At 37.8% G+C, this 27,515-nt stretch overlaps 2 protein-coding genes across 2 annotated transcripts; both read right to left on the bottom strand.

The window, feature by feature from the left end:
* Positions 1–838: 838 nt before the first annotated feature.
* Positions 839–17,376, bottom strand: egf (epidermal growth factor; the record flags this gene model as incomplete). The annotated part of the gene is made up of 23 exons (XM_080036089.1): positions 839–1,041; positions 1,209–1,305; positions 1,480–1,582; positions 2,887–3,051; positions 4,063–4,231; positions 4,599–4,721; positions 5,324–5,449; positions 5,533–5,700; positions 5,800–5,949; positions 6,280–6,447; positions 6,817–7,040; positions 7,522–7,626; positions 8,045–8,193; positions 8,515–8,651; positions 8,795–8,920; positions 9,299–9,418; positions 12,848–12,970; positions 13,075–13,188; positions 13,332–13,528; positions 13,628–13,855; positions 14,117–14,298; positions 14,587–14,786; positions 17,250–17,376. The coding sequence occupies 23 exons, from the start codon at positions 17,374–17,376 to the stop codon at positions 839–841; spliced, it is 3,504 nt and encodes a 1,167-aa protein (XP_079892215.1).
* Positions 17,377–20,930: 3,554 nt separating this feature from the next.
* On the bottom strand, positions 20,931–27,367 carry lrit3a (info leucine-rich repeat, immunoglobulin-like and transmembrane domains 3a; the record flags this gene model as incomplete). Its single annotated transcript, XM_080035213.1, has 4 exons — positions 20,931–21,955; positions 22,488–22,793; positions 25,352–25,818; positions 27,252–27,367. The coding sequence occupies 4 exons, from the start codon at positions 27,365–27,367 to the stop codon at positions 20,931–20,933; spliced, it is 1,914 nt and encodes a 637-aa protein (XP_079891339.1).
* Positions 27,368–27,515: the final 148 nt, after the last annotated feature.

Genomic DNA, 27,515 nt, shown 5'->3' with positions numbered 1-27,515 from the left:
AAAGAAAACCATATCACATACACAGTTACTATTCCATGAAATTAAGAAAAAATTGAGAAAACAAGAAAGCGATTTTTAAGCAAGAAAACAAAACACATGAAAAGGCTGTACTCATTTGAGGTGCAGCATCTTCAGGTAGCCTACTTCAATGATTTGATAGGTGTTATAAGTCTATAAATATTCACACTCAGCAATATATAAAAAAAAATTGTAATGTTGGGCTAACGAAACACCATTTTTATGGCTTGGAAATAAAATGATAATTAATCCTAGTAAATATGCTCGATACAAAGAAATCAAGCAGTTTCTTTCAAATAACCCGTTAACAGGCATTATCCTTAGTTTATTTTCAAAGGCAGGCAGTGGAAGCGATTTTTTATTTCAAAATTATCAGATTTGTATTACTAGATTTTTTATTTTTTTCTTCTTACTCATAGTGTATTTGATTTAGTTAATGACTAGCCTACATTCACTTTTAAAACACTTAATAATATGATAATATACTTCAGATGTACCTTGGAACTTTGTAAGAAAGACAAATGTATGACATCTATTTTACACAACATATAGTCAGATCAGGTCATTAACGCAGGGAACAGTTTCATTCCAGGTACTGTTTAGAAAATTGTTCATGATACAACACATATTGGTTCTATGCTTTTGGGTTTTTTGACTGGGCTTCAGTTAACAGCACAAACTAACGGTGTGTTTAATTTCCTCTATTTGGTTTAGATGTGTGCATGGTGCTATTTCATGAACTGGCCTTGCATCAATATATGGTGTGAAACTGTTAATTTGCAGTTTGCCTGTCCAACAACAGCCAGACAACTTTCGGTTTCTAGGAAGCAGGGGATTGTGGGCCGGGAGTCTGTGGGAACAGTGGTGGCTGTAAAGACACAGTATTTGAGCTTGACAATGATGTACTTGAGTGATGTACATTGGGTTTGGTGGTCTCCATGGCAGCAGCCGACACCATCGAACACTCGTACCCTCTGTTGTGTTTTGACAATGTCCCCAACTCTTCGGAAAGGGGGTTGTCACCTGACAAAACAAAAAAAAACATCTACATTTATAAAAAACTATTTGCAAAGAAAATATAACAGTAGAGTTGCAGTTGCAAATCTGTTATATGTACGTAGAGAAAGGAATCAAGGAATTTGTCTGTCTGCAATAATGAAATCCAGGGCAATTCTATCATTTTCAGGTACCTGTTTCTGAAGAGCAGGAAGGACAGATGCCTCTCCTTGGACAGCTCATGGCAGGAATGACCATTCCTTCCACAACATTTTCTACCACCATGTAGAACTGCAGTGTCATAGAGGTGTGTGAGTTTATGACACTATTTACTACTATACTGTAGCTTCATAAGTTATGTTTTCATAATGACATCAAATAACCCAGCTGGTTTTGAGTCCACATATTCTAACACTTCTTTTTCTTAAATATGTATATGATGGAGCATGGTGCTGATGGTCTTACCCGAGGCACACTGGTATTAGTGCTCTCTAACATGCTGTCATCAGTCACGCTGGTCTCACTCACATTATCCACTGACGGCTGTTTGTCGAACAATTGGCTTGTTCTGCGTGGAAGACACACATGCAGTATTCTAATTAAATTATAGAGGCCAAGGGCCCTCAAACTCACTCAACATATAAAAATTACCATGTACAAATTCACCATGGCATTTACATGGATGTCAAGTCACCGAGGGGGTGGCATTGCAAAACAATTAGGCTCACAGATTCAACATGTTATGTAACATAAAGTCGACCTGTTAACAGTGCAGCCACAGTATGAGAAACAAGTTGTGTTTTTAAGCCAATATAACAGTGTACTGTTTGATGCTGTCTGTGTGTGTGTGTGTGTGTGTGTGTTGCAAAGGAAACTAAACCTCCAAACTCAAAAACTGCGTAAGTGCACTTGCAGTCAAGTGCAGAAGACAATTTACGGCAGAGCTATTGGCGGCCATGTAGCGTTTCCGCTGGGGTCATACCTCAGCGGCTCCATTTTGTAGTTGAGAAATGACCTATTTTTATGTGTAATTGCTGTAGAACAAGCTAAACCAAGCATGTAATTGAAAGCGTGCCACTTCCACAGGAGAACCAAGACTGCAAACGTTAGGTTGTAGTAGGTTGAAGGGGAGGGGTGTGTGCTTTGTGAATCAAAAGAGTGGAGAATGCCAACAGCCTTGTCCATAAGCCAGCGAAACAACCACAAAACAAATCAGCTACTTAGAGACAGCTCAGGTGGAAATAAAAGGCAGGAGGGTTGACAGTATGTAGTTTACGTATACGCTCCTCACTCAGCTAACCGGGGTAGCATGCTGCCATTCGTTCCACATGTGATCTGCTCCTTGACCCCTGCTGTCATGCTGAGACACCTACATTACACGGCTCACGCCACCCTGGGTTTGATAGACATCTCTAAATGCTCTCAGCTCATTCATTGCTGGAGCAGCTTCTCACTGGCTATCTGTTCTGCACTGTGCTTCTAGTGTCCACAAGACTAAACAAAATACTGAACTCTAACCATATATATTTTATACTATTAGTAAGAGTATCACATTCAGCATAAAAAAAATACATATCAATGGGATTCTTTTGAGGGCATTAGTATCTCACCAAATCTAGATTTCACACACTTGTCCATTTTACGTTTCACATTCCTTGTATCTTTCACTGTAAATAAAACATTCTTTGTTTGATAAGCTGTCCCTCGTCGTTGTCTCCCCTTCCATTCTCCCTATACCTTTTGGTTGTCTTCTTTCATTTTTGAATTTCACCTTCTTTATATCTTTATTATTATTATTATTTCCCTTCATTTTTACATTTCAGTTTTGTACGTTTTGACCCCCATGTACAACTCCTCCTTTCCTCTTCTCACCTGTAGCAGTAGGTGACACAGGCAGCGACGGAGAGCAGGGAGACGAGGACCACCATGCAGGCAGCGATGACCACGTTCCTTCTCTTCTCTCCCTCAGCCTGCTGAAGCTCCCACCATTCCAGGTCACTGAACTGACAACGCTCCCCCATGTAGCCTGATACACAACTGCAACAGGTCCAACACAGTTCTCATTTGAAGTTCATGTTTCTTAAAAGCATGGATTAAAAGCCAGGCGTGCCAGCTATTTCTGTCTTATTATTTTTCCTTAGTTTTCAGACACACACAGGAAAATGCATAATAATACAATAATGATATAGTTCTTGATAACAGTCTATTACTTTAGAGTACGATACTTTTTAAGATTTCAACTCGGTGGGGCACATGACACATAACATGCTAAATTATTATTTTATATTTGAAGTTCATAATCAAACATCTTATTGGAGGCTATTCATTTCCGTAACTAGAAATGAACAGAATACATTTTCCAAACTTTATGGAAATAAAGGCTATTAGCTGGAAAGATTTACTCAAACTAGAAAATGTATTTAAAATGTCTCTTGTACCACCCCTATTAAAGCTGGATACAATTTGATCATTTAAGAGAACAGTCATAATATATAGCTACAAAATAACATGCTTTTTGTTGCATAGTAAAACATATCCAAGTATAAAAGTCAAATCCAGAATCCTCTTCATGTACTTATCCATGTTGTCAGGAGACAACGGCTTTACTCATGGAACAACAGTGACATCTACTGCTTATCTGCTGCAGTAAATGACAGAGCAGAGCTTGTGGTGTGAAAGTATCCTCATATTTTCTAACAATGTTGGCCTTTGTTGATGGAATTTGATTCCAAGTTGTTTGTAAAGTGCTGTTTTGAAAGGAAAGTATTCTTGGTGATTACTTAATATACTGTATATACAGTATTATGATTACAGGAGAGTAACAATAGAGGAGAGTTCAACTGATCACTGTAAATTATCTTAAAATAATGAAGAACAGCTTCTAATTTAACTCATCTCTTATAGAACATTATGATCAAATGATCAGTTTGGAAAAGTGAACATCATGATGGTACACCTACTCTGAACACAAGATATCGGTAAACTGTCGGTAAACTGACCTGGATGTAAGGGGTCATACTAAGGGGTTACCCAAGAGCATTGACTTACTTGCAAGCATAGGACTCCATCTCAGGGAAGTAGAAACAGACACCTTGGTACAGACAGTAGGACTCATGTGTGGAAGGGCAACTCTCTACTGAGTTACTGTTGTGGTGCAGTGTGGGAACTTCAGCTGGGCTACCAGTTGTAGTGACCCATGGCGATGTGGTCTCCAACTCTTGAGAGGATATGATATAATTTTATTAATTTAGATAAACAGATTATGCCATTGTTACTTTTATACATTTAATCATAGTCTGCTCTTAAAGTATACATGTCCTCCTTTGAGATACATCATGATAACACTGTATTACATGCACTTGGGATCTACTCATGTTAGTTATATTGAATACAACATGATATAAACCTCATCCACTTAATTGTTCTTTTGGCTTAATCTCTCACCACTTTATTTGGTGCAGCACCTGATGATCAGAAGCATGAGCAAATACACTAATCCAGGTTGTGTTTAACACAGTTTTCTAATATTATAATCATAGCCATGGTACTGAGATTGCATGTTGCAGTTAATCGTTGATCCCCACCTCGACATGTCTTCCCATTGTTGTGGTATCCAGCCTGGCACTTGCAGATATACTTTCCCAGGGTATTTTGGCATTCTGCGCCTTTGTCACATTTGTGTGTTCCCCATTTACACTCATCAATATCTAAAATAAAAAAGAAGAGAACTACTGTTAATTTTTTATTTATTTTTCATTTATTTGTTAACATTATTTCGATCTTAAAGGATTACAATGTTGTGTAGTTCTTTATGTGAATTGCTCATTAAAATGAGCATTCATTTATTTCAGCTAACCAAAGAAGAATGGTGATAGATTATTTTATTTATCTTGAACTAGGTGTATACCCATCTAGTACATTGGTGCATATATTGCATTGTCCATCAAATTAGGTCGCAAACGACTTCTGCATGCTGCATGAAGACAATCCTAGCACTTAAACTGGTATGCAAAGGAAATAATAAGTATTAAGTTGTACATTTTTTAGCCTTTTAGGTATTCAGGCTTCAGCTCCTATAATAAAGGTGCATCTTAAAAATGCAGTTATCCTTTCTCCCAGAGCAGCACTGCCCCTGCCTGAAATATTTTCAAATATAAATTTCCATTCCCAGTTCTGTTACCTATAACAAAACATACAAACACCCTAGCTGCAGTAAGTTGTACAAAAGTGTATGCATCAATTCTAATCCTTTAAACATCATGTTACTTTTCCTTCCACACCTTTTAAGTACAGGAAGAGAAATACTCACCCACACAAGACTGTCCATCACCTGTAAAACCTTCTAGACATAGGCATATTGGGCTGCCAGCATTCATCAGACACTGTGCATTTACATCACAGTGAAGTGAGTAACACACATTCTGGTCTGACAGAGAAGGGGACATATGGAATCATAACATTAGGTTAAAGCAAGCACTTGAATGAGAAGACCTTCCAAATATTTGGTTTTAAGTGTACCTGACACCATCTTGTCTGTGAGGAGAGATAGCTCACTGCTGGCATCAGAGTGCAACTTTGCCTCTGTTTCATCTGTTGACAGGTCAGGTGTTGACATGGCCGTGCTCTCATCGTTAAATGTTTTGTTTTTGAGAGCCGCTAAATCATTGGATTTGCTGTCTCCAGATTCTACACAATTAAATCATATAGTGAACATAAGCATACATTGTTAAGCAGTTTAACTTCATAGTTTATGCATATGTGGTGAGGTTGCTTTATGTGTATCACCTGCTGTTCCGTTTGAAGCTTCGGCAGGCAAGCAACTTTTTCCATCAGCTGATTGGATGTAGCTTGACAGACAGGAGCAGTGGGCAAATCCCAGTTTGCTTTCACACACTTGGGCACAACCTCCATTTAGGTGAAGGCAAACGTCTGCCCCTGAAGATGAGTGGGCAAAATAACAATTGGAAGCTCAATCATGAAATGATTGGTGGATTTTTGGGGTGCTTTTTTTATTGTTGCTGTCCCACACATGCCTGAGCACTCATAACAACGGCTTTACAGCTTAGTTTAGAAATCAGCCATCTACAAATATGGTGCAGGAATGTTTCTGAATAGCTTAAAAAAGACTGGCACACAGTAGAAAGATAATTCAGTAGGGCCAAGAAAATATACTTATTACAATTCATATCTTTAAACTTGCAATAATTGTGTAATCCTTTTCTGAACAACTTAATCTCTAAAGGAATCCCTGTTGTCTCTCTGTACCTGGTTTAGCAAGGGGATGAAGCACCACAATGGATGCTGGTTGGACCATATTGCCACGGATACTTTGCAGCCTTTTCCCAGTCTGCTTGTGTACGCTCCTCAACTGCTGGTGCTCCCGATCAGAAATCCACAACCTGTCCTCAAATACTGCAAGGTCAAAAGGCTGACCTGGGTGGATCAGAACAGAGGAAATGAAGATGTGAGTTCACTAAGTGATTCAGAGCTAGAAGTGATTTTCTATTACTGCAGACAAATAAGTTGGTAAAATAGGGATTTCTATTTATTTGAATAACGATTCCAGGAAATGGGCAGTTAACTGGCAACACTGACTGAGAAAATTAACACTATAATGACTGCTTTAGGACTGTGTTAAGTTGTAAAGGTCAGTTATCTTTACTTAGTCATATTTAGATCAGTCAGTCTAAGGTTGACTTTGTCAGGCACATCAGCATCTGTAGGACGACTAGAACTACAACATTATAATAACCCATTTTTTTAAATGACAGTAAATGTGTGTATGTGTCAAACGAGCCTCACCTACTTGGTTCTCTAACAGGACCTTTCGATTTGAACCATCCAGGGATGCTGTCTCCACCAGACCCCTCCTCTGGTCGCACCAGAACAGACGATCCTCGGTAAAATCGATGGTCAGGCCAGTTGGTGACACAAGGTTGGTGCTAGCAATAACAATACGGTCATTTCCCTCCAGGGAGGCACTTTCCACCACAGGATGGGCCCCTATATCAGTCCAGAACAACTTCCTCAAAAAGGCAAAAAGACAATTGTAAATTAGGGATAGATTTATCCAGTACTCCTATCATCATAAACGGATGATCATCATTTTGAGGGATAATTCAACAGGGCCGAGATCCCATATCGACCTCTGACAGCTGCCACTGTGACATGTGGAATGTTATTTCATATTCACCACAGGGCATGCCGTTCAGTCAAATTTTTACAACACTACCCCATGGCCCTGACAGTAAATTAACTTATTACGCACCAATCCCTGCCGATGAAATAATAATTTCAAACTAGCCTCATGACAACAGAACGGACCAGAGAAACCTAGCCTAAACGTCCCTGTACGGCGCTGTAGTCTGTATAAAGTTGTGTGTAGGTGATTTGTCCTGTATGCACTGTTGTTTATTGATTGAGAATTAGAGATATCTCTCTATGTGCGCTGCAGTTAGTTTGTAGTTTCAATTTCAGAAACTAGCATACATTTACAGTCAAACTCACTTTGCCAAAGGATGAACTGCGATTCCTCTTGGTTTTTCCAGCCCTCTCCTTATAATGCTTTCTCTGTTCAGTCCAACCAAGGTGCTGCAGTCAACAGTTGACAGGCTAGATGACAAAATATATTTTTATTTATTTATTTAACCTTTATTTATACTCGAGATAACATTGAGGGGTGACCCTCATTTGCAATTATGTCGAGAAACAAAAACAACAATACATACACAATTAACAATGCAAATGCATCAAATCAGACAGAGGTGTAGAGTGGCTGGAAATAAAATTGAATTGGTAAAAGTACAAAATGGCCTAATTAAAACAGTTACAGTTAGAGTTTGGTAGATTTAAGATAGTATTTTTGACTAAAGTATCAAAAGCTTGTTTAACAGAGTTTGGTCCCATTATAAAATCATTATGAAGCAAATGTTCGGTATACAAGTGGCATAAAGTTAGCACCTCCAGCACGCATGACACAATCTTTTCTTAAACAATCCTCAAACAAATACTCTCTGCAAACACTACACACCTTGTATCTGTCCAGTACATCCTGCGGTGAACCCAGTCAATTGCCAGTCCTTCTGGAGAGTCCAAACCATCAGAGACAAGAACGTCTCTCGACCCACCGTTCAAATCGACCCGCTCAATGGTCCTCTGGCTTGTACTAGCAAAATACACCTTCAAGATGCACACAGCAATATAGGAGGAGAGGCATTCAATTTATTTATAAAATAGACTATCAGTAAAACATTTAATATGTTCTATAGTCCAACTATCAAAGAAAAAACTAGAAAAGCCTTTTTTTCCCTCAATATTGGTGAACACTGCAGGTCATCAAATTACAGTGTCTGTCCAGTAGGTGTCACTACATGTCTTCACCAAAACATCAATCTTGTCTACCTAAATTATTTGATATTCTACTAATATTGTTTCCATTTAAATATCAGTTACAAAAAGTTAATAGAAAAAAAGTTAATAGAAAAAATTACAAGGACTTACATTGTTCTGGACAGGGTCATAGTCCAAAGCTATGATTGTTCCTCTAGGCTCCTCCACAAGGGTTTGATCTCCATTGCCATCAGGATTAATATGTCGTACATTCACTAGATTGGCGACTAGCAGAGAAGGTGGTGGTCCTGACAAATTTAAAAATACTTATTTTTTGTGAATTTGTCTGTGAAAATTAACAGTAATGTAGAGAGTGAAATACGACGAAGAGTGTGTTTATCTGTGTGGGCTTATATGCCTCAGCTGACTACTTTGCCATAGCTTGACTCACCGGAGGCAATGCAGCGCTTGCCATCTTGGTGGAGTTGGTAGCCAGGCAGACATCCACACTGCCACCTATAAGAGGTGACAGCAGTACAGAGCTGACTGCAACCCCCTCTGTCTGCAGACAAGCAGCCTGCAATGGAAAGAAACTGTTATACTGCTGTCACTGTACTGTCAAGCTTTTGACCATCTGACCTCAGTTTGACCTATGGAACCCAACTAATGCCTTGAAGATATTTGGATAACAATAGCTATAAATAATATAGTAGCTATATCTATTATATTGCTTAGTTTATAAAAATGACTAAAATCAGTCATCCAGTGCAAAACTTAAAGTTATTAGTTGACTTATTCGTATTATTATAGTATATTTATTCATCTGAAATGTTTATAGTATAATACGATCAATATACTTTCAGTGGGGAGATAACCATGCACATATATACACAGAACATAACACTATTTTGCTGTTTCAGAATAAACTGCTGATCAGCCGTAATATAGTCCATACCAGTACAGGCTTGCCCATCATCTTGGAGTAAAGATCCCTCAGGACACACACAGACAGCACCCTTGTCTGTCATCAGGCATCCATTGCCGCACTTGATACTGCTTACACATGGTACGATTTCTGATTGTAGAAAGAAATAAGGTTATTTTTCATCCTAGTGGTATAAATCCTGTAAATAACGGCTTAAATAGTTAAACTCATTGAAATAGGTGACAGATTAAGGGACATTTACACATTATAAACAGAGCCAAATGGACTAAAAGCTTCTTATATCCAGCTCTGGTAAAATCCCTTTGTGAAGTCAGACCTATCCCTATCAAAATACGTGAAAGTGTGATGAGCATGCAGCCAGAGCCCACACAGTGAAGGTGATGTAATGTTAGCTCACAGGAGTGTGGTATGTTCTGTACCTGTGGATATGGGCCAGATATACATATATAAATCTGATGGGAATTTTTTTTTTTTTTTTTCATTTAACTTTTATTTATCCTCGAGAGACCAATTGAGGGGTGACCCTCATTTTCAATGACGTCGAGTCAAAACAAATTCAAAACAACAATACAAACAAAATATTCAATGCAAAAACATCAAATACACAACAAGTGAAGAGAAGAAAAAAACAAAACGATTGAAACATTTACAGAGTGGGGAAGAGTGGCAGCAATTAAAAGGCATACAGTACAATATAGTCTAATTAAAACAGTTACAAGTAGAGTTTGGCAGATCCAAGATAGTCTGTTTAAATTGGCCAAAGGATATGAATGTATTTAGTTTAATTTTTAGCTGTAAGTTAAATACTTAGAGTATCTGTTTATTAACTGATCAGAAAAACATTGTACTAGCTTGCCATTTGTTTTGCTTCAGATACTGTATTTGCAAATTTACTGAAGAATACATTGGCCCTCATTTATCAATCTTGCGTAGACCAGAAAAATGGGTGTACGTACATTTCCACGCAAATCTCGGCATTTATCAATATGGACGTGAGCGTAGGGTACGCTCAAATCCCACGCCAGCTCTCAGCTCGTGTACGCAAATTTGAAAACAGCTTGGACTCGCAGTGCAGGCTGTGCCGGGTAGCCGATGACTTTATTGGACAATTATTAGAAGATAATACAAATGCAGTGCAAATAAGACCGAAATAAAGATATTAATCACTTAAAAATGAGCAGCTTATGGTGTGCAACTGAGTAGGAGAGCTGATTCAATAGTGCGCACACCGGCCACTTAGGAGGGCTGCATGGGACTGCGTAAGGGCAGTTGTCTCCGTCTTGGAGCAGCTGGGGGGACACTGAGGCACGGGGGCTGCATTCATTCAAAATGTTAGCCTAAGTATTAAATATATAGTAGACATACACTGCTCTTTATGATACAAAAAAATACACGGCACAACATTCAGCTTAACATTTTATTTATTTGACGCACTTTGTAGATGTTAGTTCCTCTTTTAATGTGTCATTGATGCTAAAGCGAGCGATTTATTTCCACCGTTAACCGGCACGTTGTTCCTATCTGCTGGTGGAGCAGGACGGTGGGCGCTCTCACAGCTGATCGCTGCCGGGTCAGCTTGTGCAGCTGACGGCCGGGCTGACCACTCGTGCCAAGCGCATGCTGTCATACAGTAAAACGCAAAATGTGTTATTTTTAGTTTTTAAAACCCTTTTGAATAGTGCTATCTAAAAGGGCCAATACATTCTAATCATTCAAATCTCTGCAGACGTGTATTTATTTTATGGGGACCATTATCGGACAGTTGGTGCGTCTTTTTCTCCTCCACCACTTATATTATGCCCGCAGCCCCGCACCCCCAGTTGGTTGCATTTCAGAACAGCAAAACGCTTTTTTAAGTGGCGATTTTGAGTCAACACCAACGCTGTTGACCGCAGCAGTTATTTCCTTCCTAACTGCTGCCTTCTGTCGTTCTTTGATGCTGCTTGTAGGCTAATGCTCCGAAATGAAACTCTTTTTTTTTCTACTTTCGCTGTTATTCTGTCAATTTCTACTTCAGGGAAGTCCCGTATTGCGCATATCCATGTCGTAAAACCTCTGGGCGAGGCCTCTAAACTGAGAAAATATAGGGGCATGATACGCTCGTTTTCATCCGCCGCATTTATCAATAATGGCCTGGCGTACGCTGAGATTGGCGAGATACGCCTGTTTGATAAATCCCACGCGATACCTGGCGTAGGGAGGTATTTGCGCCAGAATCTGCACCAGTTTCCACGCAAGTTTGATAAATGAGGTTTTTTTGCTCAATATGAGCAAAAAAACAATATATAACTTTTCTGTTTATGAAACAAAATAATAGTAGTTATATTTAGTACCCAGATTAATCATTGTTTGTTTGCTTTTCTCCCACTTGTTTTTACTGAATCATAAATAAAATACAGTACATAAGTAGCCTGACTGTATCCTAGCATGCTGCTTAGTTGCACGTTTCTTTTCTTCTGGACCTTGGCAAAGCTTGTCTGCAAAACGGATTACACATACAAAGCTGCTGACCGGATATGTTCCTTAATACAAATGTCACCTGGTCATCTAATCTCATTGTAGCCTTTCTTGCATTCTTGGCATTGTTGCCGTGAGAATAGATTGAGATGTATCCCTAATGTTTTAAAGTTATTCACTTTGTACATTGCATCTGTATCAGGGCAAACTAGACACATTTGAACAAACAAAACTATGAATAGTAAACAAAACAAAAAATACTAAAATAATCACAAATTTCTTGCCAAAATAATATATTGGTCTTACCCTTTTTACAAAATAAACATTTTGTATACCTCATGACTGTAATGCATCCAATCACTAAAAACACAATGTGTTGTTGCACATTATGGCAAAGAGGAATGACTAGACAAACACTGAGAAATAAATACGTATGGAATATCTGGAGTAGTAAAATAGACCAAATGTCTTTTTTTTGTTCATTGTAGTGCTTTTGACAATTGTTGTACCAGAACAATTGCTTTTATGTGATGAAGGCCATCCAAGAGCTCTATTGGTGTAATATTAAAATTCATTGTTACAAATTAATTTGACTTCAATGCAATATCCCCTGCTTCTATGTTACACAATCCCTAAGTCCCAGCATTACTAGACCTTCAGTGACAAAGTGTCAGTGTTTTAAGCCAAGTAACCTAACACACAATTGGCAGCTTGCGTATGTCTAGCCCAGTATGTTTAGCATATGACCCAGCCTTTTTATTGGCTCTGTGGGGTCAAAGTAGTGTCTAGGGGACAAATGCCACCTTTCATTGCACCACAAAAAGAAGATGGCCTAATGTGATACCAGAGCAGGAATTCTTTAGAGCTAAGAACAGGATGTTTCAGAAACACAGAAATCTGTAAAGTGAACAACTAATGCACTTCTAGATTGCTATAACTTCATCTGTTTGTTTATTTGTGTTTTACCATGAATTGTTCATTCTACTAAAAATACATGTATGGAATCAACACTGAGGCATTTTAAGAAATTAGAATATAATACTATTCAATATAACTTGCACTATCATCATAGTAGTAATAACAAATACGTTTGCACTGTACCTTTACATGTTTTCCTGTCCGCTAGGAGGGCATATCCTTTAGGGCAGATACAGAAATAGGAGCCTGGGGTGTTTTCACAACCAAGAGAGCAGCCATGGTTCCACTGGGCACATTCATTCACATCTTTAACACACAAATAGTGATATAAACATTACAAGTTGTTTTTTTATACCATGTTCTTGCTATTATACATTTTAGTTCACTGATTTAATTACATAAATACCAACCTTCACAATGAGTGCCTTGCTTACTGAGAGCAAAGCCTTCACTACACTGGCAAGTCCTTTGCTCGGCCAGAGTGGAACACACATTCACACAATTTCCACTCCGTTCGTCACAACCTGTTTGAAGGAGTAATGGATTACTAGTTAATTGACAAGTACATTATATCTACATTATATTGACAAGTACAGTATATCTCAACATAAGTAGTAAAATAGAGATATGATACGAAACAATTTAATTGTCAAAGTTCAGTTGTTACCTGAAAATGATGAGTCTGCCATTGGCTGGTTGAGGGGGTGTACCACCTTAATATTAACTGGGGGTTTTGCCATTGGTTTACTGTTAACATTTAGTGGCTCTCCTCCAGTGTACTTGTTTACTTGTTTTATAGCCCAAACTTCAGCATCAGTGTAGTACAAGTGCTCCAGAAAAACTGATATCCCCAGTGACTGAGACCTGACAAAAGGAGACACATATAACTATCTGGTTATAGGAAAATATATTAACAAAATAAAATGTAGATAAGTAATGATTCGAATACAACAACTTGCTCACCGAAATGGCTGATATATGATGTGCAGGACGTTTCCGTTGTAATCACAAGAGGCAATAGCACTTTCTCCTTGAAGACTAAACTGAACCCAGAACAGTCTTTTATCCTTTCGGTCAATTGACAGTGTTGTCAGTTGTTCTGCTATCTTAATAAGTACAGTTTTCATCTGTCCTGTCAAATCAGACCGCTGGATACTTGGATTCATCCCACCAGACAACCAAAACAGGAACCTGCAAAATATTAGTTTTGAAGTGAGAAAAGGCTTTGCATTGAAGGTTTAAATTTGTATTTGCTTGCTCTGGTAGTCTGTTACAAAATATTGTGAATTAAGTTATATGCCTGTCCTAATGTCATTGCTTGGACATTTTCTAATTTTGATGCAATGTAATCTGAACTGTGTGATTTGCTTTATAGGAATATTTAAATGTAAATAAATGTAACAGTAATATTGTTTGACTCCTCAAGGAGAAACGTATCACACTAAAGATTACCTGTTAGTGGGATCAACAGTTATAGAACTGGGTTGGGTCAGGTGTCTTAGAAGAGTCCTTTGATTTTTCCCATTTATGTCCATACATCTGATTTTCCCTTTTTCTTCACTGGTCCAAAATACACTGTTCCAAATCCAGTCAACTGCAAGGCCGGATATATGTTTGTCAGATGAGTACAGTTTCTGTAAAACAAACATTCAGGAAAATATGTTGTTATCGAACCTTAGACCAATGTGTAATTGCTGAAAAAAACATTGGAGAAAAATAAGATTTAGTCTTGAGCTTTCTTCAATTATTTTGAGGAAGGATCTCTTATACAATCCTACAAATGTATCTTTACTATTTCGTTACTGCTATACTGATGCCTTAGATTACTTGAAATGCGAATACATTGTATACAATGGACTGAACTTAATTTGCCCCTGCTAAGTTCTCTACCACAACCACAACAACAGTAGTTACATGGTCACCTGTCTGTGTGCTTCTCTCACTGATGCTTTGTAGATGACCCCAGTGTGTTTGTCAGCCCAGTAAACTCTCTCCTCTCTGAAGTTAAAGTCGAGAAGGATAGAACTTCCCACTCCAGTCACAAGCCGCCTCTGGTTCTTCCCATCAAGGTCCATCCGATGAATGGCTTTACCATGGCCGAATATCAGGAAGGGCTGTGAAGCTTAGCAAAACAAAACACATCATGTGTTCTCTTATGAACTCTTCTTTTAAGTCCCCTAAACACATCACACAAGTCATTCTAAGCATTGCATTTGTAGTATTTGCTACTCCAATAACTTACCTTAGATATACCAGTATTTAGTTGGCCTAGGTTTCAATGAGTCAAATAACGGAGGGCTTTGTCACAGATCATTTGACATGGCCATTAATGCGTGCCAGTCTTGTCAGTATGCTTCTGAGATCCATGCAATGTCTTTACATGTTTAAAGGGTTCTACTTAACAATTAAGCAACAATACGAGTGAGCTACAGTATGATTAATCTACAATACTACAAGCTACAATTCACCTTAATTTCAGTTGTATTTGCACCCAGATGTGTCAATATTCACATGCAAAACTGTTCAATATTAGTTAGGGCTTCAGGTAACCATCATATTTTTGTATTGCTTAATCTGCCAATTATTTCATTGACTAATCGAATAGTCGTTTATATACCTTAACTACTCTATAATGAAGATAGTTTGCTCAATGAGACATATCCACTAAGTATTTGCTTGTTTTATCCAAATAGTCCAAATCAAAAGATACAGTTAACCGTCATATGACCAAAAATCAGAAAATCCTCTCATATAAGAAGTTGAAACCAGAGAATATTTGACATTTTTGACTGAAAAATAACAAACGCTTAATCGATTATCAAAACAGCCTTTTTTATGATATGAAGAATATTTTTTATTGTGTACCAGTGCCAAGACAGACTGGTTAAAATGTGCTATATGCTTGCCGTTATTTTAAAAGTAGTGAACCCTAATAAGTGGGTTACATCTCAACAGCATCTGTGTTCCTGTCTGTGTCATGATACACCTGTTAGGAAATTTGTCATTTTCTGATAAAATGGCTATTCTATTTTTGCCATTACATTGGCTGACATGGGCTGAAGTTTAAGGCATACACAACTGTTTCTGGATACACCATTATCTATTGGCAACAAATAGCTCTTGCACTATCCTTTGACTCTAATACTCTGACTTTGACAAAATGAGCTATGAGGTGAAAACAAATCTTCATTCGGTGTGTGTATACTATTGATAGAACATCTTCTGGTCCATCATAGTGATAACAGTGTCATGTGAAACCATGGATACAGCTCTTAACTCTGTGGAATGAAGAAAACAATGAGCAACACCAGCCAAACAACTTAATGACATGTCTGGCCCTGAGAACTCCAAGATAGCCGCTGGAGCTGAGTTGCTAGGATGCATCCTAATGAATCATTAAATGACAAGTTCACATTTCATTTCATTTCATTTAACTTTTATTTATCCTCGAGAGACCAATGGTGGTCACATGGTGGTCAACATGATTCCTGACCTTGTAAACTCACTCATTGGATATTATTTTGAAGCCAACATTTCTCATTTTACCAAAAAATAAAACATGTATGAAATGAATTCTAAAGCAATATATATTTCTAGTTTAATTGTTAGACTGATGGTCACATAATGCTCTAGGTTTCAAGTAACCACAAATAAACCAATTCAACTCAGGTTCATCTTCTCTAGATGACAATGACAATTGACCTCTGTTAAGGACACAAACTAGTGATGAGCAATGAGTATCAACAAATATCCCATTATTTCAATTCATTATAAAAAAAAATTTGTCTTAACGTTAACGTTCTGCTGAGATAAAGCAAAACTGCCAATCTACCAGCAGCTGTTTCTTCCATAAACTTTTGGGCATCAGGAATCACCATCTGTAGCTTCAACTAATGTCCTTGTGGCAACCCACAAAAAACTTGGGCTTTGCCTGATATACACCCACTGAAGCGCAGGCCATCTTATTTGCTACAGTGCATTGTATTGTCTCCTTAGCCAAGTTCATTTTGCCACACATGCTGGAGGGTGGCTGATTTTCTCTGTTACTTGAGATTGGGGTACTTTTGGTATGAGCTACCTGTTTTATTATTATTTAAAAGTATCCAATTAATTGTTTTCTTGATTTACTATTTACTATTTTAGACCAAATAGTAGTTGCAATAGTGGTCTCAAATGTTGAGAGGAGAGGGGGAACTTTTGTGACAAATGAGATACCTAGCAACTAAGAAAATACATGTTTCAGTGTCACTGAAGCAAACGTTCAAATTAAAATGCATACAAAACAGGTGATCTAAGTTACATTCATGTCAGGTAATGCTAATCAACTTACAATTTCAAAATGTAACTGAGAACACAAACTTTGTTTTGACGTACAAAGTTTAATTCACAGGATTTTTGAACCAAAATACCTGATATTCAGTTGACTGACTGAATTCCCCAATTCATGGCAGTGACCAAACTGATAATAAAAGTACTGTAAACCACTGGATACTCTCAGTGGTTAAAAGTACTTTTAACATCACTTCGGTCACTACCATGAATTGAGAGTGTCAGTCTGGGCAGGAGAAGTGTCAAACAAACTCACCCACACAGCTGCTGTTTCTCCCTGCTCGTGACAGGCGTTCATCCCAACATGCTGTACTGAGGTCCAAGGCTCCAGAGCTTTGCACCATAAAATAGATCAGTACTGCTGTGATCGTTGCAGACAACATAATCCTGGACTCTGTCCCTGCCTTGGGAGCTGCACGTGTTCACTTTTCCTCAGGCATTATCACTGTTAGCACCGGCACACAATAATTTCCCAAAATTAAGCAACATTTGCTTGTGGGATGTTGGCATCCTTGTCCAAGGCTTTAACAGAGACAGTGCAGCTTTACATACCAGGAGATGTCACGCTAAAGAGAGATGTACCAGAAGAATGAAAATATATTCCGAATAAAGATGGTAATACTGCCACTGCAGTATTCAAAAAAAATAAAAGAACTGTGTGTGGGATCCTGCCCACTCCTCACTGTGGCCCCCAGACTGCCAGTCTGTTTTGGAAGCAAAGATTGAAATTCCTGACACTCCCGTGGTACATTTTGCACATGCTAGACCAGCATTGGAGCAACATCTCCTTTAAGCTGCACTCAGTGTCTCAAGCAGAATGTGGAAAATGCAAGAAATGAGGCTGGGCCGAAGAAAGGTCTCTGATAATAACAACTTCTTACCCACACTCCACCCCCTGACCCATGTCCTTTCTAAATGGGGATGGATGTGTCTGTTTTACATAGAGGTTTTATGTCTGGAAGAGGTTGACTGGGAGAGGGACATCGCATATAAGGCTATGAGACATTCATAACCCAAAAGTATAAGTTATTTAATTGGGGAACAATATTGATCATTGATAACTTTTGTAAACAAGTGTCTCTCACGCATGCTAAACACACAATAGGCACACTGTTTAGTCTGTGTAAATGAGAAGTCAGTGTGTCAGACTGTCGACTGTTGAAGTTCCAGGGGGAAGATGTAGAATGAGTAATTTATAGAGAACGTGGGAGTGGAGCAGATTATCCCCAAATTGTTTGTCCTCTTTTTACCCAGGAGAACAACTAACAGACTTCAGGAAGCAAAACCTCTATTCATACCCGTCGTGACTAGGATATTGTCAGAAACAACGTCACTATTAACCTTGTAGAGGAAATGTAAATAGCTGTGCAAGTTGCGTTGTCTCCGGACTAATGTTAGCAGTCTGAAGGGCACTAACCTTTTCCCACAATTTCCTTCCTGGCAGCTAACAATGAAATGTTAATGTCACTAAGTTTCACCTCACTTCACTAATGTACTAAATGACGATTGCACATGGGTTTGAATTATCAGGTAGATTGCGTATATAGGACACAGCCTCTTCCAGTCCTTAATACCGCCTGGGTGCACTATTGTTTGAGAGTCTCAAACAATATAATACAAAGCATTTGAGACATACTGTACATCGACGTCATTGAAAATGAGGGTCACCCCTCAATTGGTCTCTCGAGGATAAATAAAAGTTAAATGAAATGAAATTAAAAATATCTCTTGATTTTACTATTGCTTACATTTCCTACCTGCCAAATCATCATATATACTACCATTTTCTGGTGCTGATGGTAAAATGAATAGTGACTATAATGCTATTACATTTCTAATTTATAAAACATAACAATATATTGTTTTGCAAGTGTATTTGGTTTCTTGCATCTGCTTAACTATTTTACACACTATGTTCCTGACAAATATTGACCAGATTCATCAGGTCAGAAAAGTTTGTACCAACATCATTTATTTTATGATTTCAGAAAATACTATGCTGCACTTTATATTTTTATCTAATTTCTCGCTGGACCATTTCAATGAAACTTAGTCATGGTTGCTATGATATTTGTGATTCAACTTTAAAGCCCCTCAATAAGTGAAGTTTCTAACTTCAGTTGTACAGCCTGGATTTCTTGTTAATGGCCAGAGCACAGTCGCATCTATTTCACAATGAAATAAGACCTGTATTTGTCTATATTGGTCCTGTTCAATGATCAGTTCTTATGTCTGTTTGTGTGTCTGTATCCTGGTCCTCTTGAATCTGAGAGCTGTATATCTACCTAGCTATCAATCCAGCCATCCTTTTTATTTTTTACCTGCCTTCCATTCATAGTTTATCCATCATAAACAGAGTCCAACCATCCATTAATTCTGTTTGTTAAAACAGCCTGGGTGTTGCCATGATAACAGCACAGCTGGCTGAAGAGATTACTTAACTGCAGGCTCATACTGCAGGTGGTACAGTGGTATCCATGGGAACAATTTTCCAGATCCCCCCATCATCTTATCAGGATTTACGGCAGTGCCTGTTCAGATGTTTAGAGTGCGACAACTGCAGCCCATTGATTTTCAGGGTGAACACGTCTGCTCTTGTTCATAACAGAGTGAACATGTGATATGTGTACCTTTCTATGCTTACCTCTATCCATAAATTACATCGATCACACTTACCAGTAGCACCCCCTACATTTTGCTTCTGCATTAAGCATTGTGTTGTTATGCTTATACTGTAGATCATATGCAGTTTTTGTAGGCCTTCTTCTCTTCGTTATGCTTGTGTGTCTCACCCTAAGACCTAGCACCAACACATGGACATATACAGTAGATTAATTTCTTGCTAGTGGAACATTCTGAGAGATTACTCTATATCTATTTAAACTAGATTTATGCAAATCAAAATCACAGAAACAGATATGAAGTGGCCTACAGAATATTATGGTTCCAGAGAAAGAGGTGGTGTTGAATTTGAACCATTTGTCCATGTACTTACCAAAAATGCCAATGTATGAATTTTATTGGAATTAAAAGTTTTCTGGTAATTACAGAGGGACAGTAATTTGAGTTTTATTGGCTTATTATCAAATATGAAAAATGTCAATTCTAAAACACATCGACAGGCAACATTATTTTTAATTTAGGAAAATTGTATTTTAGAGACAATGTACTTTATGTGCACCTATTTACTCAGTAAACAACATGGTATGCATATTACACAAATATAATTCAACAATTGTTCAGTTTATTAAAAAAAGGGTATATCATCATTCATTGACACATTAATAGACAAAGTTGTAGAAACAGGCAAGGTGTATCAGACAAGTTGCATATTCTATTAAAACAAACTGACAGTACTTTCTTGTCCATTAAGGCAACACTTAGCTTTTTTTGTAAAGCAACAACGATGTTGTAAATATGACGGAAAGAGGGAAATGGGTCTTCTTTGACACAACATATAATATGTGAAACTTTGGCATTGAGTATAACAAAACACCAATCACAGCTAACTGACAGGCTCTTTGAATGGTTCTTTTTATAAATGATAAGTCAAACAAAGGTGTGCTGTGCTGTGGTGACAAGTATTCAAAACATTGTTTTTATCAAATTTAAGGCTTGACTTACAAAAGTTCTTCTGAACACCCAAACTACCTCCAGGGAATGTTAGCTAAACCTTTCTGAATCATTATATAAATCCTTATAAATAAATACAATATGTGAAATGCACTATTGAATACAACATTCAATAATGCAAACCCCTTTTTCCTTTTTCTTTCTTTTTGTTTACATTTTCACTGATGTGAAATTATAAAATGTATAGCTATAACGACTTTAAATGATTTTATAGTTAATAGTTTCAGTTTATTAAAAGGCAAATAGAGAATATTTTAGGGTGTTACTAGCATGGCATTTGTGCATTGACCGTGGATCCCTGAAGTCAGCAGAGATACTCAGACCGGGCACTGTCATAGGTCATATGGGAATCCATGCTTGACCTGGAGCACAGGAGCATTCTCTCAGAGTCACAAGTCTGTCTCCTTGGCCAACACTCAGTTGGATTGGAGTTCAAGGTCCTTTGTTTCATTGAAATTGTCTCGAATTTCACATAACTCTCTTTTTCAAGCTCCTCTTCATCCATCCCTGTGTTGTGTCCATTCAAGATCAGATCGAGAATCTTGTAGAGCAGCAGTGCAATAATAGTCACAACAAAAGCACAGACAAAGCCGCTTAAAATAATGAAAAGCGGGCTCTGCTCATCATCCTCAACATCGTACAGTGTGTCGAAGTCAATGCAAGGATCTTTTCCAGCAGTATTGCCCTTTGCTACGAGGCAGACTGAGTAGGTCATCCCAGATGATAGTTCCTCTAGGAACACTTTTCCACTGCCGGCACTAGTCTCCACTGTCCTTTTGATCTCATCGTCACCATAGGGTGAATATACAACTGTGAGTGGTGCATCCTTTGGTAACCCATCTGCTACCCAAAGCAAAACTGCACTTTCAGATGTTCTCTCTACAATCTTAAGGTCTTTGACAGACTTTGATACAACGGTTTTCTTGCTCTTTTCATCAGCTGCAAGCTTTCTCGCATTACCTCCTTGCTGAACTTTTCTTTGTTTGAGTGAATCTTTCTGTAAACTGCTGCTTGGGGTGGTTTTCAGCTTCTTAGGGACAGCAGGTAGTGTTGATGTTCTTGGAAGTACTGTGGATGTGATGGCTGGAGAGTTGGTGATGACCGTTTGGGGAGCTAAAGTTGGGCCTTGGCTCGTTTGAGAAGTTTCCATGCTAGGGTTCAGTGGAGGGATGGTGGTACTGATGGTACCAGCAACTAACAGAGAAATTGTTGCTTGAGCATTTCCCGCAACATTCTTAGCTGTGCAGCTGTAATTGCCAGCATCTTTGTAGGATATTCCATTTAAGCTCATGATGGACCATCTGACGCCGTCGCCTGGTGACTCCTGGACTATAAAGCATAACAGAAACACTCAAGTCAACATGGATGAATCAAAGTTGCATGTTTTTAATGTATGGGTGTATTAATGTAAGGATAATGACCTTAGTGATATAATGAAGCTTAATGCTTCCTACACAGCAGGGAATAACAATCTTTTTTTTTTTTTTTTTTTTTTTTTAACCTTCATTTATACAGGTATATCCCATTGAAACCGAAGACTCTTTTGCAAGGGAGACCTGTTTTCCTTTCCCACGTTACCATTCACACACACATTCGTACACCGATAGCAGGCTAACTATCGACATTTACACAAGGCAAGGTGGGTTAAGTGTCTTGCCCAAGGACACAACAACTATGACACAGGTGGCAGGGCGGGGATCGGACCTTCAACCCTTTGATCATCGGCCAACCCGCTCTACCAACTGAGCCACAGTCGCCCCAAATCTACAGACACAATAAAGGTTACTAAAGGTATACGTCTACATCCACTGAAGACAGCATTGTTTCTACTTTTTAAAATTCAAAAACCTATATATTATACCTGTGTTGTTGACTGGTGAGCCATCTGTTTTAGCCCAGTAAAGACTCGGTGTTGGAAACCCTGTGGCATCACATCGCAGGAGAAAATTACTGCCCAAAGTAGATGTGATCTTGGTTGCTGAAGTCATTATTGATGGTTTTACACAATTGTCAATTTCAGCACGCTGAAAAAGGACACCACCCAGATTCTCTGGTCCATTGCAGGTCAGATATAGATCCATCAGAACCACTGGTGAGTCAGTCATTTTGGAAAGCTCAATCATTTTTGAGATTTTACAGTCACAGAACCAGGGATTATCTTGAAGGCCTGAAGATGAAAAACAAAATAAATTAAGATAATTGATTGCCATTTCATAACATTGAAGTTTCAAACACCAGACAATTAAATACTGTAGTACTTTAAAGGTTTCTTTTGGATCATAAAGGAAATTATGGCGGATACAGATGTGTAACTACTAACTATGTAACACTGAAGAGTAAACATTTCCAATGTAAATCTTTATGACATTCAGTAGCAAAACAGCATTTTATATAGTTGCAGTGCGGGAAATACAATGTAATGGAAACAAAGCAACCTGATGTCAAAGTAGAAAAACAAACCATAACAAATTCTTGTTAAACAGCTTACACTCTGAAGTGAGTAAATCACCTACGCAAACAGGATAATTATAGGTTGCATGGTACATGCAAGTATTTATCAACCACCTTGATTTTGCTTTCTCTTTTTAATTTGAAATTGTACAACATTGTATAGACATATAGACAATTAAATTCAAGGCATGTGTAAGTGAATAATATATTCTCCATTACACTTTGCTGTTAACACCTGCTGCACACAATACAATATGTAAGCACATGTACTGGTGCATTTGAAAGCCCTTTAACCAGATTAGTTTGTCTTAACTGTGTTAATGCACCTAAGCTGGCTCTGGCCTCTAGTTTGTGGCAAGACACTCTTTACATTAGTCTTTCTGTTAACATAAATCTCAATAGATCACTGACAACTTGTACACATTATAATCCATGTGTTAAGGGTCATAGGAAGCATTCATGTTTAACTGAATTTTCACTATCATAAACTGAAAATAAGGTTTTCAGTGAAATTATTGTTTCGAGTAAAAATACAATTTTAACCCTATTTCAGTTGGTACAGTAAAAGTGAGCATGCCTCTCATATGTTACAAATATGAAATGGTTAAAGAAGTCTGCTTTTGCGTATGACCTGTTTTCACCTACAGCCTAATCCTGTTCCTCTTTCAGGTACAGCAGTTCACATAGCCAGCTCGTGTCAGAACGGATAAGCTAGTTTATATGGCTTATTAAAAATATCCCTCCCACTGTCCATGCAAAACATATACAAACAACCAGTCTCATAATGATAGGTAAGTAGAATTTAAAAGAAAATAACTCACTCGGATTCAGTTAGATGTAAGTTAAAAATACACCCAACAAAAACCTTTTTTTAGTAACAATATGCCAGGAAATGCTAAATTCTAGTAAGACTACAAATTAGTTATTTTTTCACTCAACAATAACCTATATACAGTTTTACTCCAAGGGAGTCTCGTAGCTAAGATTATAAAAGAAATAGACCATTAAAAAGGGCAAATATTTATATTTAACTGTTCCTACACATATCACATTGTGACAGAGTTCTATAATTCTGTGCTAATTTTTTAATTTTTTTTCCAGCCCATTCCTTCATACAAGAGCTCAAAATTTCCATCTGCATTTTTCTTCCCTCCCTGATTTTTTTTCTAAACAGTGGACCACAATACTATAAGCTAAAGGCCATTGGCACAATATATTTCTGTTTCAAATGTCAAAATCATTTTTCTTACACCAAAAACAAAGGGCACAGCAAATAGTTGACTCTGCAGGGAGAGATTGTTTCTGGCAGTTTTTGCAGATAATACTATAGCGCACTCATAATAGGCAATTCTGTGGATGCACAAAAGTAGGGTACACTAATGTTATCAAATGTCTGCATGGCCCTCACAATATTAATGCAAATTCATTTAAAATGTAGAAAACCTGTGACATTTATTTTGGAATAAAGCTTAAACATACATTTCTTGTGTTTTTAAAAGAAAGATTTTATACGTGACCAAATGCAAGGAAATCTCCTTTCTATCACAACACCCATCTTTAGGCATGCACTATAAACTTTACAAATTCAAAATTGGGCCGTGCATTTCATTAAACTTCTGTCCAAATGACCTACACTTGCTAAAGTACATACAAATGTAATCAAAGCTAGATAATAATGCGTGTGATAATTTTTAAATTTTTTAATTACATTGTAACTAAAGAACAAGCCCTATTCATTATAACCATTTGTATTCTTTAAACATATACTGTACACTGTGTCACGTTTTTATGTTGCCATGCTACAGTCAAGGGTTTTTAACATGCCATTAAAAGGAGAATGCGAGAACGGTATTGTTGGCACTGCAGTTGCCTCAGGTTAAGAAAATTACATTTCATTATAGTTTATTTTTTGGATGTTTCAAACTTATACAGTAGTATACATCTACTTTACATGTGTTCACACGCTTACTATATTGTTTGGGTCATATAACACGGTGCACTTGCTTTGTTATTATTCCTTTCTGATTAGTGCTACTGAACTTGACCCTGGCTTGGATTGCAAAGAGGCAGTGTGTTCAATAATTAAACAGGTAAAATGGAAACATTTTGCCACTTATGCCACTACTTAGAAATGAGCTCATTGGACTCCTCAAACATGCCCTGGGAATTACTACCAGGGCATGTTGGAGTCTGTCAGAACAGGATTACCAGGGGATGAAATGAGGTCTGTGTCTATTCCTTGGTCCTAAGCTAGAGACACCCTTGTATCCTTACCTAAGACAACTTTCTGAGAGGCATTAGTAGAGATGGGTGCTCCATTGAAGGGGGGCCAGATATCCATTAGATCAGAGGGCAAGGTGGTTAATTTGTTGCTAGATAGATCCAAGTAGGTAATGTTGAGGAGGTACGGTATTGCCTCTGAGGGAACATTAACAAGTCTGTTGTTGTGTAAATCCAATGTCCTCAGACTGGGCATCTCTTTCAGAGACTCCCAAGGGAACATGGAGATCATATTTCCATCGAGTCTGAGCTCATGGAGCACTTTAAGGTTATAGAAACTTGCGGTATCCACAGAGGTTATTGAATTGTAAGTAATCCACAGGTACCGTAGCTCCATCAGGTAGTAAAAAGCCTCTGTTGGGATTCGTCGTACTGTGGTTTTCTCAATACGGAGTTTGACCGTATCCACTGGGACATTGACAGGGATATCAGACATGTCTGGATCATTGCAGAGCACAGATCTGGGAATGGAAGATGAATGCAATAATTAAATATATATCCTATGATTTGACCTGGCAGTGTTCTGACGCAGATTTATTTTGAAACTCTAAAAAAAGAAAAATGTTAAAATCTTTGAAGAAGACAATCTAAGTAGAAACACGATTATATCACACATGAACCTCAGATATTCAAATAGGTGATTTGTTAACTTTATTGACTGTCATGCAGCAGATTTGGGGTTCGATTTCCAGTCGAAGCCAGTAGTAATAATTGTTAGTTTTTCTTAATTTTTTTTCAGAGTTTCAAAACTAGTTTGCGTCAGAACACTGCCAATGATCACATGACCTGCAAGCTTGCAGATGTGGGTTAAAATATCTGAAAAGTCAGTGCTTCAAACTGAAATAAATATATTGGAATAGTGTTCTCAACATATGGACACCTGTTTTTTGATCCCCATTTACAAGGATCCAAAACCGGGAAACAAATAATACTGGGAGAACATTGTCAGACTTTAAACTATGAAAATCTGTTGATGACATTTTTTTTACTTTCAAAATGTGTAGGTGAAAGGTTTGACGAAGGAAACATAAAATACAAAATCATGTTTGCAGAGATGAGATTTTTCAGCCTATTAACTCCTTGTTTAATGATGCAAAACCTTTTTTATAAGATGACTCTGATCCCATACAGGCCTTTCCACTGCTTTACAATTTAAACTTTTCTCAGTTGTCTAACTTGTTCGTGAAAACCCCCTCATGAAACTTACCCAGCCCAAGGAATTTAGAAAAGCATGTGTTTATATGCTGCTATAAGAGTTTACTTCCCTGACAACATGATGGACTACCATTCTCTGTTTCTTGTCACACAAAAGGGACTGCAAGAAGAGGGATGCATTGTTGAATCTGGTTTAGACCTGATAGATTAGGCAGGTGTCAATTAGGTCTGTCTCAGAGATAAATGGATTGGTACCTTGCCAGGGAACATGCATTATGCCAATATAGCTCAGTACAATGTACAAATAGTACCGTGGCACGTTTTACTATATTTATCTCCTTATTTACATGTATATTCTTCGGATACTGAATTCCAAAGTGAATATTTGGATTGCCCTTGTAGTATTAATATTTAGCTTTTCCTACATTTTAGTTGCTAAGTACAGTGGCTCTGCATTTTAGACACTGTTTGAGGCCAGATGGCTATCAAGGTTTTAGCTTGCACCTCTTAAGTAAATGTGTAAATATAGCTTCTTGAGTGGGTCTTCTTTATTTTCCCTTGATTTAACATTGATCATGTCGTGAAATTGTCTTTCAATCCTCTTTTGGAGACGATTGGAGACAATTGAAAGCATTTGGAAAAGCGCTATATAAATTTGATGTATTTCTTTTTTTATATAATCCAAATTGCAATAACATTGAAAGTGTGTGAATGAGAGCATAATTAAAGTACAATTTACCTGGTTCCGATCCCATCGGTGCGTCCATGGAAGACACAGGTGCATTGGGATGGACAAAAGGCATGAGCAATTCTGAGAGAGCATAGGAATACATGCACATAGAGAAGTTGACGCATGATTTCACCGAATACACCCACAATTCTCACATCGAGAAGAGATCAGGAAAAAATACATCCGTATTCATTCAGAGTCCTAAGAATTTTCTTCTTCGAAAAATAAAAGAACTGGAGAATAATGAAAAGAACTTTCAATATCCATAGGACG

Source organism: Ammodytes marinus (assembly GCF_949987685.1).
Source record: "Ammodytes marinus genome assembly, chromosome: 10".
Lineage (NCBI taxonomy): Eukaryota > Metazoa > Chordata > Actinopteri > Uranoscopiformes > Ammodytidae > Ammodytes > Ammodytes marinus.
This window is presented reverse-complemented; position numbering and strand designations above follow the sequence as displayed.